The sequence below is a fragment of the Heterocephalus glaber genome, unplaced genomic scaffold (assembly GCF_053883595.1).
Source record: "Heterocephalus glaber isolate CG9 unplaced genomic scaffold, H.glaber_assembly_v1.0 deba00001606, whole genome shotgun sequence".
In the NCBI taxonomy this organism is placed as follows: Eukaryota; Metazoa; Chordata; class Mammalia; order Rodentia; family Bathyergidae; genus Heterocephalus; species Heterocephalus glaber.
Genome location: NW_028258377.1, coordinates 39,009,426 through 39,020,963, shown reverse-complemented (window position 1 = coordinate 39,020,963; position 11,538 = coordinate 39,009,426). Strand labels below are relative to the sequence as shown.

Here is an 11,538-nt window from a genome sequence, read left to right as displayed (position 1 = left end):
GGTCATCTTAGCTATGCAATGAGGAATGCCCAAACCTGTGAACTACGATAAGCTCAGGTCTATTAGTCAAGGTTTTGATGAGAATCCAGTTGCTTTTCAGCTCCAACTTTAAGAGCCACTCCGTAAATACACTAATTTAGACCCAGAGTCCAGAGAAGGTCAGATTATCCTAAAGCAGTATTTTAGTAGTCAGTCAGCTCCAGGTATTAGGAAAAAGCTCCAAACTCCAGCTGGGCCCACAAACCAAAATAAGTCAGTTGGTCTATGTAGCTCATTCGGTCTTTAATAACCATGATGAAGTAGAGTACAAACAAGAGGTGAATAAAGACAAGAGGCAGGCTAAAGCCATGCTCGCCCTATGTGGTAAGGCTCAGGACAAAGCCTGCAGCGCTAAGGGAAGCTGAGGTAATGCAGAGGGTGATGGAAGCACCAAGTGCTCCAAGTGCAAGTGAAAGGGGCACTGGGGAAGAAATGCCCTCAGAAACGCCCTGACCCTTGTCGAGCCTGTCACAACAAGGAAGAAGACCCTTGACTTTGGAAGAGGGACCGTTCTCATTCCCAGAGAGGGATGAGGTCATCCTTCACCGTGGTGGCCGGGGAAGACAGCCCAGAAGAGAACGATGGTGCCTGAGACAGCCTGCATGACACCTGCCGAAGAGTATTCTGATCAGTGTACAGGAGCCTCAGGTAACCCAGAAGTAACAGCCAAACAAATTATATTGCTCTGTGATGCTGGGGGAACTTATTCAATTGTAATTTCTTCTTGAGGTGAGCTTTCATCCCATTCTAAAGTTGCTGTGGGCCTTGAGGGAGTTAACAGGACACCTTTGTTTACCCCCACTCTGAACTGCCACATGGAAGATTTGCTTTTCCAAGCTGTCTTTGTTGTGATAACCAGATCCCCACCCCAGTGATTGGAAGAGTTATACTGTTCCTACGCAGGGACACTCTAACATTCAAACCTCTGGCAACCTATGGCCTAGTTGCTAGGAACCTAGCCAGCCTGATGCCACAGGGCCCGATGCCTTTACCAGGAATTGATCCCCAACCATGGTATGATGGCACTCCAGAGAGGGCTGTTAAGGCCACTCCAGTAGCAGAGTGTTCCGAGTCAGCTGAAGGACCCTAATTGATATCCTCCCAGAAAACAACCTTAAGAAAGAAGCTAGACAGAGTTAAAGCCCATTATTGATAAGCTTTTGGCTACAAGGTTACCGGTGCCATGCCAGTCCCTGTGCAGTACACCCATTTTACCAATAGTCAAGCCATTGGGAGAATATCACCTAGCTCAAGATCTCAAAGCCATCAGCGAGGCAGTGGTACCTACTCACCCATTACCCTTCAGCACAGATCCCAGGAGACACTAAATGCTTCTCTGTCCTTGATCTCAGAGACACCTTCTTTTCTATCCCCGTGGACCCTACCTCCCAATATTTATTAGCCTTTGAATGGGAAGATCCCCAAACTGGACTTCACCAACATTGCACTTGGACTGTCTTGCCTCGAGGCTTTAGAGATAGCCCCCTATTTGCATGGGCTTTAGTTCAAGACTGAGAGATTTAAAGTTCAAAAAGGGAGGCCTGTTACAGTACGTAGAAGACCTCTTCATTTGTGGCCCCACTATAGGATTATCTGATAAAAATACCTTTAAGATTCTCAATTTTCCAGCAAAAAGGTCTTAAAAGGTATCCCAACATAAGGCCCAGATTTCTCAACAGCAAGTGACATATTTGAGATATATTTTAACTCCAGGACAAAGGTAGCTGTCCCAAAGGAGAACAGAGGCAATTTGCTGTCTGGGCCCTCCAGAGTGTGAATAATAGTTGAGGGTTTTCTTGGAAATGGCAGGCTTCTGCCACATATGGTTACTCCATTTTGGAGTAATAGCCAACTCCTGTATGAGGCAACTCAAGGACCAGAAAATGAATTCTTAAAATGCACAGCAGCCACTCAATAGGAGTTTAAAGCCTTAAAGTGGGCCCCAAGGCAGGCCCCACTTGCCTAGTTAGGTCTAGGAATCCCAGACCTAATTAAGGGTCTGTTTTTGCGGCCAAAAAATAAGGAGTAGCCACAGGAGTGCTAACTAAGCCTCTAAGCCAGGAAAACCTACCCTCTGCCTACTTTTCCAAGGGACTAGATGGAGAGACACAGGGCTGGTCTAGCTGCCTTGGGCAACATCTGCTATGGCACTCTTAGTCCAAGAGGCTTCTAAGATAACCTTGGAACAAAAGCTTGGTAAGGCTCTGTTAGAACTCAAAGGACATTTGTGGATGACTGGAAAAAGGCTCACTATACACCAGGCTGTTCTTATTGAAAACCCAAATGTCTCTCTTCAGTCTCGTACCATTTTAAACCCAGCCACCCTCCTCCCAGCTAACCAACAGGTAGAACATGAATGTGGACAAACCATCACCTAGAATTATGCCAGCTGTCCTGATCTGAGGGACAGCCATTAGCAGGGCTGGCTGCCATGTGGTTCACTGACGGCAGGAGTTTCATCAGGGATGGCATTAGGAGGGCGGGCTATGCCATAGTGGGCCCTACCCAGGTCACTGAATCAAGAAGACTCCAGCCTGGAACTTCTCCCCAAAAGGCAGAACTTGTTGCCCTCACTTGGGCTCTCCAACTTGGCCAAGGAAAGAGGGTCAATATATATACTGACTCCAAATATGCCCTTCTGGTCTTAAATATATACACATGCAGCCATCTGGAAAGAAAGAGGACTTTTGACTAGTCGCCAGTCTCCAATAAAACATAGACCAGAGATCCTCAACCTCCTCGAGACAGTCAATCTCCCAAGTGAGGTAGCAGTTGTCCATTGCCAGGCATATCAAGCCTCCTTGGACCCCATCTCCCAGGATAATTCTAAAGCAGATTCCACAGCCAAATAGGCCACTCTTCAATATAATTCCAGTGCATCAGTAGCTCTGCCCACGGTCCCATTCCAGGATCTTTACTTGGAGCCAAAATACTGTACAGAAGAGCTTCAAATGGTCCATAGTGAAGAAGGAATTCAAAGGGGCCACTGGTGGTATTGGGACCCTGATTGTTCTTGCCACAATGAATGCAATGGAAAATCATTAAGTCCCTACATGATCCCTTCCTCCCAGAGTGAGATGCCTTCACTGTTATGGCACATAGGCTCTTGATAGGGCCTGGAGTCCGTAACATTGTAACCCAGCTCTATAAGAGGTGTGCTGTCTGTGCCCTCCATAATCCACAGGTTCATCCTCCCCCATTCCCTGAACCAATACAAAGATGTGGGTCCTCCCCTGGAGAAGATTGGCAAATAGACATCACCCACCTGCCTATGTGTAAGGGGTACATTCACCTCCTGGTGTGCATTGACACCTTTACTGGGTGGACAGAGGTTTCCCTACCAGGTCAGAATGGGCCTTGGGGTGGGCAAAAGTCCTTAAAGCAGTGATCCCTAGGTTCAGACTGCCTAGGTCTATCCAGAGTGATAACAGACCCTCTTGTACACCCAAAATAATGCAGAGAGTTGTCAAAGCGCTCGGAGGTAAGTACCATCTCCAAACTATATGGAGACATCAGTCATTAGGAGAAGTCAAAAGAGCCAATCAGACTCTCAAATGAACCTTAGCCAAGCTGTGTCAAGAAGCCCACCATGAGTGCCTAGATCTCCTTCCCATTGCTTTAATGAAGCCTAAATTTGACCTCAGTCCATTTGGGATGCTTTATGAGAGACCCTTTTTGACATCTGACTTACTGATACTGAAACTTCCCAGCTCCTTCAACATATGACCCACCCGGGAACTTCTTAACAGGCCTCCTGGAATATAGAAAATTATTCCACTCCCAGGAACTAACAGTAATTGTCAGCCTGTCTTAGTTACCTTTCTCATTGCTAAGACAAAATACCCAACACCCAAAGTTAAAGGAAGAAAGATTTATTTCAGCTCACAGTTTGTAGAGGTTTCAGTCCATAGTCAGCTGGCTCCAAGACAGGGTGGCAAGACAGAGGGGTATTGCAGAGGAGAAACAGTCAATGGCAAGCAGGCAGGAGACAGCAAAGCAGCAACAGCAGCTTCTTTCTGTCCCTTCATATTCCATCCAGGCCACCCACCTTTTAGACAGTGCCATCCGTACCAGTGTGGGTCACCCTTAATCCCAGCATCACACCCTTAATTCAAGCATCATGTCCTTAATCCTAGCATCACATAACCTAGATCCAGCCGCCTCACCTATGATCCAGCCTCACCAATGAGTTCATAAGGCTTTCAGGGAACATCTAGATATGAGCAATAGCACAGCCAAACATCTGTCCTGGTGATCAGGTCCGAATCAAGACCTGGAAGGAGGGTGGACCCCAGGACCAACTCAAACCCAAATGGAAAGGCCCTTACACAACCCTATTAACCACTCCTTCTGCGATTAAGGTACCAGGAACAGATAGTTGGATTCACCTCTCTAGAGTAAATCCCAAGGCACCTCAGATACCAGAAAATGCATAAGAGGGACTACAAACTTCATATACCTGTGAACCAGTGGACAATCTCAAGCTTCTTTTCAGAAAAGAAAATACCAACCACCCTGTTGACCCAGACAAGTAAAACATTTTGTTCCCTCTAAGTAAATTGTGTGGCTAGTCTTGCTACTCTTACTCCCTTGAGATCCTTGTCCCAAGTTATACCATGACCTTTCTTGGACTTTTTCTTTATTTGCGGGCGGGGGGGGGGGTCCTCCTGGATGATTAAAAAACTAACTCTAGTAGAAATAGTAGTGACTACTTACATAAAACTTTAAAGCCAATTGCATCTTTCTCCTATCATCAACAGCTACCTAAGAACTTGACAGTCAGCCTAGATGAACTTGCCTAGAGCACTGCTGTCCTTCAAGATTAAATAGACCCAGGGGACGGGGGTTTAGCTCAGTGGTTCCACCGCACCTGCCTTGCAAGCACAAGGTCCTGAGTTCGATCCCTGGCACCAAAAAAAAAAAAAAAAAAAGATTAAATAGAACCACTATCAGTGGTAGCTATACAGCATCGTAGGAGACCAGATCTCCTGATGCTGAAACAGAAGGGTTATGTTTATCTCTAAAAGAGAAATGTAGTTCCTATGTCAATCAGTCTGAAATACTGAGAAATACAGCACAAAAACTGGCTGACTGTGCTTCTAAGATCCACAAAGAATTGTCTGAGTCATGGATATCCTGGCCAAATACCTGGAATTGGGGGTGTTGGTTACTGTCCTGGGCATGGCCTTTATTAATGCTTTTTGTAACCTTACTACTTAGATCTTACATACTTAATGTCTTGGTCAAATTTGTTTCTTCTTGTTTGATAGCTATTAACCTACTGGTGACAGCCCTAGCTCAATATTGGAACCTGCCCCCACCTCCACAATTCATCAAGAAATCCCTGGAGGAAGAACTCACCTCTCTTGAACTCATAGATCAGTTAGAGCAAGGGTTCCTTGGTCTCCATGTATGTAGAGCCAGCACCCTTATTCAGCCAGAAGTAGCCAAAGAAGATGGAATTTCCTCTTTCAACACCCACAAAGATTTTGGGGGACCAGAGCTGGGTGTGGGGATAGTACAGTTAGAAATAATGTAGCTGAGGGACTCATTCCCTTACACCCATTTAATTTTAAACAGCATTCTATGGCCATTCTTCTTTCCATCGTTGTTAAGAGAGTTAGAAAACAAAGTAACAAAAACCTAGGAGCTCTCTGATGCTCTAGGCAAGTGCACATGCGTCTCCTAGCCTGACCTTCAGTGGCCTTCATTCTACTCCCACCTCATTAAGGGTTGATTTATAAATATTTACTATATCTCATGCATATAATTAAGATCAGAGTGAATTCTGGGACAGGGATGCAGGTTGAGAGTCCCTAAGATGACACAGCATCCTGTCCATCATGTCTGTCAATCATACTTGTCAATCATGCTTATTCTTTAAATTCCAGAAGCCTGATGTGTCAGGGGCTGTTGCTGCTTCTGTGTGTGTGATCTGTGAGCAGTGCTTTTGTTTCTCTCATCACCCTGGCCCCACTTTTCCGTCTGTGCCATGTCTTTTGTCAGCACGGGCTGGTCCTGAGCACAGCTTCCTGCAATCTTCAATAAATGTGGCTGCTTACCTCTTGCTAGTGGGTGTTACTTGGCAATTCTTTGCTCATCTTACATCATACCTGGATTACACATGCTCTTTACACTGTAACACAGGTGTCCAGTAACACTGTCTGCCATATAAATCAGTTTGTTTCTCTTATATATAAAACAGGAACATCCTAGGCTGGGATGCAGTTCAGTGTCAGAACACTTGTGTAGCATGTGGACTTAAGTTTGATCCCCAACACTGCAAATAAATAGATAGGATCACCCTAACTCAGATTCTTGAGGGTTAAAAGGCCTTAGGTAACTGATTTGGATTCTGAGTCCTTTCATTCTTTAAAAGATACAATTTAAATAATTACATTCAGATAGTAGTCATCATCCTAGGTAGTGCTTTGCTTTGTGCGTGAGAACAAAGCCAATTGTGACAAATGGTTTATTCTATTCTTAAGATTTACAGCTTCTTTTTAGACTCATTAGACTATAATCCCAGGGAATGAGGAGGCAGAAGGATGTCCATTCTGGAAACTTAGCAATACCCTGTCCCAGAGTAAAATTTTAAAAAGCCTGGGAATTGGGGAGGGGGATGAGAATGACTGCAGTAAGAAACAGCGCAGACTGGCTCTCCTCGGGTGACCAGAGGGGCTTGGGGACAGGCTGCATGCAGCCTCTGCCCTGCAGGCCCCAGAGCTGTCACTGTGGCTGCCCACTGCCAGGCCAGGCTTTGAAGCACAGGGAAATCACTCTTCCACCCCAAGAAAAGCAGGATTACAACTTTTCCTAACCGATTTGAGTTGGTGTAGTATATTCTGCCAGGGATTTAGCTCAGTGGTTCGGGTGGCCACCTGGCAAGTGCAAGGTCCCAAGTTTGATCGCCGGAACCAAAAAAAAATACTCCAGGAGCTTTGGGATTTTGGATTGGTGAATATTCACACTGTGTGGAAAAGGATGACACACACTGTACAATCTCAGTCACACAAAATGACACGATGTATGTATAACACAGGACCTCGAAGGACGCATCCAACTAAACCAGTAAAAACTGCAAATGACTTTTCTCCTAGTATTATTTATTTCCTGTAATGCACACATTAACTTTTTTGAAAATATTGTTTTTAAAACTCAAAAAAAGCCAGGTGTGGTGCTGCACACATGTAATCTCAGCACTCAGGAGGCTGAGGCAGAAAGATCACCTTGAGTTCAAGACCAGCCTGAACTGCATAGCAAGACCTTGACTCAAAAAGTCTTTTAATAAATAAATAAATAAATGGCTAGGGATGTAGCTCAGTCTCGAAGCAAGCATGAGATCCTGGGTTCAATCCCTGGAACCATACACATGCACACATATGCACACGCATGCACACACACACACACACACAATTATTTTTGCAGATTCTTTGGTAGTCTACTGAATTGTTTTTGAACTTTTCAGAGTATTTTCTGATGCTCAGTTGATTTTTTTCCAAGGTTAAGGTTAAGGTTCACCTTGTTTGGTTTGAACAGGAGAGCATATTCTGATCATAGAAGCTTTCACTTATTTTGAAATGTTTAAATAATATTTTAGGATACAAGAAACAGGTTTATTTTCAAAAACCTTTGCTTTCTTTTTCAGTTAGCTCCAGAGAAGAACTGGCTTTTAAGATATCAAGAAGTATTCACTCCACTTCTGAAGGCCTAGCCACCCATTGTCAGGAAGCAGGAACAGTAAAGTGTAAAGAGATCACCAATACTTGTGATAACATTTTTATCATATTCTTTTAAATCTATGATTTTGGAAATGTTTATATTTCTCTTGTATGAAACCTGTTGGCAATGCTAGCTTCTGCTTCTGATTTTATTTTCAATTTAGAATATAGTCTCTATTAAATAATACTTATCCAACAGATTACATTTTTAAAATGTAAACCCTGTTCTCTTTCTGTCACTAAGTCAGTAGTATTGTTTTAAATTTTAAAAAGTTTCCTGGCTGTGTGAGGCCCTAAGCTTGATCCCCAGCCCTGGGAAGGAGGTCTTCAAAGAAAAGGAGTATCTTTTATTGTTAAATTTAGCAGCTCAAAGCCTTTGGACAGTGCCGTCCAGTAAGATAGTCCCTAACTCTAGCCACATGTGACTACTGAGCACTTAAAATATGACTAGTTAGTCCCAATTGAAACATGCTGTAAAACATACACTGAATTCTTTTTTTTTTTTGATCCTGGGGATCGAACTCGTGTCCTTGTGCTTGTGCAGCAGACGGCGAAACCACTGAGCTAAATCCCCAGCCTCGTACACTGAATTCTTAAGGGGGGTTGATGGTACAATGATTTCTACATAAGGATGTAAAGTATATTTTGATTATATGATGAAATGACAATGTTCTGGTTACACTAAACAAATATATCATCAAAATTAATTCATCCTTAAAAAAATTTAAATATGTATCATTGTCAGAATAGAGGAGACCCAATTACATCTGAATTTCATATACTTATACTAAAAAACCCTTTATCTAAAATTTGAATTTAACTGTTTATTTTTAATTGCTAAACCTAGAAATTTTATTAATATGGCTGCTAGAATATTCAGAATTACAAATGTACCTGGCTTCGGCAGTATAGATAATCCCAGTGACTGGGAAGGCTGAGGCAGGAATATGCTTGAGCCCAGGAGTTCAAGACCAGCCTTGAGCAACATAGCGAGACCCTGTCTCTACAGCCCCTTACCCTACTAGACAGTGCTGCTTTAGAATCACGTACTGTAGCTCCTTTTCTTTTTTAATCAGTCAGCTCTTGAAATAATCTGAGTAAACTACGCAAAAATAACTAACTTGAGTGGAACATTTAATCCTCGGCTAGGATTCTTAATAATCTTGAAGTTAAATTTTTACACTGGGTTGAACAAGTTAAAGAACAGATAGATGGTTTCTTAAAGAACAAAATGTAGAAAAGGCATTTGAGTTAGAATTAAGTCACTGCTCCCAGCCTCGCTGTTGAGGTGGTTAAGGCCCAGTTTCAAAAGACTCCTTTACCCCTACTTAAGGACCCGCGGTGTCAGGGACAGCTGTCGCTGTGATCTCCCGGGCCAGTCAGTCCCTCTCTGGGCCTCGGCAATAATAAATCGGAAAAAAAAAAAAAAAATAATAATAATAATAATAAATCGGGAGGGGAACACTTTTAAAGTCAAGTCTCCGTGTCGCTCGGCCACGGGACACCAGGAGACGCCACTGGCCCTTCCAAGAAAAGCAATGTCAGCCTCGCACTCCAAGGTCACCGAACTCTCGGCCCAGGAGGCAGACCCGGGTCACCTTGGCGACCGCTCGGGATGTGGTCCGAGGAGGCCCCGCCCCACAGCCCCCTCACGCAGCCGCCCGCCCTCTGCGTCACGAGGCTCCGCCTCTCACCGCCTCGGGAGCCGCGCTGTGGGCTGGCGGGGCGGGCTTTGCGGCCCAGGCCCAGGCCCAGAACCCGCCCCGGCCTCGCGCACTATGTAAGGCTGCTTGCGGGGCCGGGGCTGTGGCGGAGCAGCGGGAGCTCGCGGGCCTGACTGGGGGAGGACGGTCTGCGGGTGCCGTGCACGGCCGCATCCCGCTGAAGGCGGCATGCGGGACTACGAGGAGGTGACCGCCTTCCTGGGCGAGTGGGGGCCCTTCCAGCGCCTCGTCTTCTTCCTGCTCAGCGCCAGCATCATCCCCAATGGCTTCAATGGGATGTCGTTCGTGTTCCTGGCGGGGTCCCCGGAGCACCGCTGCCGGGTTCCGGACGCCGCGAACCTGAGCAGCGCGTGGCGCAACCACAGCATCCCGCTGCTGCTGCGCGACGGCCGCGAGGTGCCCGACGGCTGCCGCCGCTACCGGCTCGCCACCATCGCCAACTTCTCCGCGCTCGGGCTGGAGCCGGGGCGCGACGTGGAGCTGGGGCAGCTGGAGCAGGAGCGCTGCCTGGATGGCTGGGAGTTCAGCCAGGACGTCTTCCAGTCCACCATCGTGACCGAGGTGGGTGGCAGCCGGGCTCCGGGGTCTGGTGGCGTGGAGGGACTGTAGAGGTCCTTGCACCTTCCCAGGTGTGCGCTGGTTGCTGTCACTCCCCCCTTATCATGGCTCAGAGCTCTAGTGATGGGCATCCTTCAGCCAAGTGGCTCGGGAACTCTACAGTGACTCCCAGCCAGAGTGTATCACACAGTACGGGTGGCAGGGTGGCCACCCACTCCTTTCTAGCCACACTGCCAGAAAGGCTCTGGCAGCCTGGGAGATACTCTAAGCCCCTGAGTGGCCCAACTTTCTCTAGATGGTGGTGGGAAAGATGAGAAAAACCAGGGCTTAAACCAAGGGACTGTCACCATTTTTCCTCAAGCCTCATGGCATCTATTGAAAAAAAAAAAAAGGAAATACTACTCTTTCCAGAACTTTTAAAGTTAAAGGAAGCATAAAACTATTTCTCTCTTTTCTCTAGTTACTCCTTCCCCCACTGTTCCTCCCTCCAAACAATTGTTTTCCTTTTTCCCATGGTCAGTTGTCATTGTGTACACATCTGTGCATCTGAAGATCCTGGAGTGTCTTCTAGGACCTTCAAGGCAATGTCACTGGCCAGATTTAGTTGAAGCATACGACCTTAGTTTGTAGGGACTGGAGGGCGGGGCCACCTTTCTCATTCCCCAGCCTCTTGGGTTTTCCTGTTGGGTGGCTTTGTCCCCCAGCGAGTCTGCAGTCATGTGAGCTGAGTGTATGACAAGATGGTAATGGGGCAAGTGGATGTGTTTGGGGACTACACTAATTCCCAGGAGTCTTAACAGAACCAAGTAAGCAGGGCAGTGAAAAGAGCCCTCCTCATTAGGCACTGGGTAGTTCACTGAGTGTCAGGATTAGAGGTTTGCAGTTTAGGAGCGGCTTCCTGGAGGAGCAGGCCTCTGACAGAGTCCATGGTGTTGAGCTAGAGGCCCAGATGCAACAGCAAGAAACTTTCTCAGGAGGGCAAAAGAAAAGGAATGATAAGAAGCCCTGGGTTCTGGTGTGGCATAAAGGCTACTGGAGGGGGCACTGTTATCCCCTCCAGAAGCTCTGAAGGGCCACCACAGAGGGTTGTCACCTTTCAAAGGTAGAGTGTGAGAGCTGACCGAAGAGACTCACTGCGTGCGTTTTCTCTGTATGTTTGGAAGTTGGATGCCCCAGCCCCTGTGCCTGCTCACTTATCCCGCACAGAAGTAGTAGGAGTGTGACCTGAGCCTCTGCTTGATTGCACATCTAGTGACATCATCCTAGTGTCCTGAAGCATTGTTCCTTGACCAAAGAGGCATTGACAGGAGGCTGCCTTCTGGTTTGTATCCATAGAGAATGAGAGCTTTCAGTTGCCCCAAATCCTGATTTCTAGCCTCAAAAGTGAGTCTGCCACCTTCTTGGAAGCCAGAGGGAACTGTGAAAAAAGAGGCTGTGCCCGGGATTTCAAGCAGAAGACACACAGAGGAAGACAGGCTTTGTGACATAGGAGTCCC

The 11,538-nt window shown here is 46.3% G+C and overlaps 1 protein-coding gene across 4 annotated transcripts in view; it reads left to right on the top strand.

The window, feature by feature from the left end:
• The first annotated feature begins 9,442 nt into the window (after positions 1 to 9,442).
• The window catches only part of Slc22a5 (solute carrier family 22 member 5), a 38,926-nt gene continuing 36,830 nt past the window's right edge, over positions 9,443 to 11,538 (top strand). For all 4 annotated transcript variants that reach the window (XR_002388290.2, XR_204819.4, XM_004836616.3 and 1 more), the window contains exon 1: positions 9,443 to 10,045. Coding sequence is in view for 2 of the 4 variants with exons in the window: in XM_004836616.3 (XP_004836673.1) it covers positions 9,653 to 10,045 (393 nt within the window). In the remaining 2 variants the exon portion in view is untranslated. The remainder of the gene's footprint in view (positions 10,046 to 11,538) is intronic.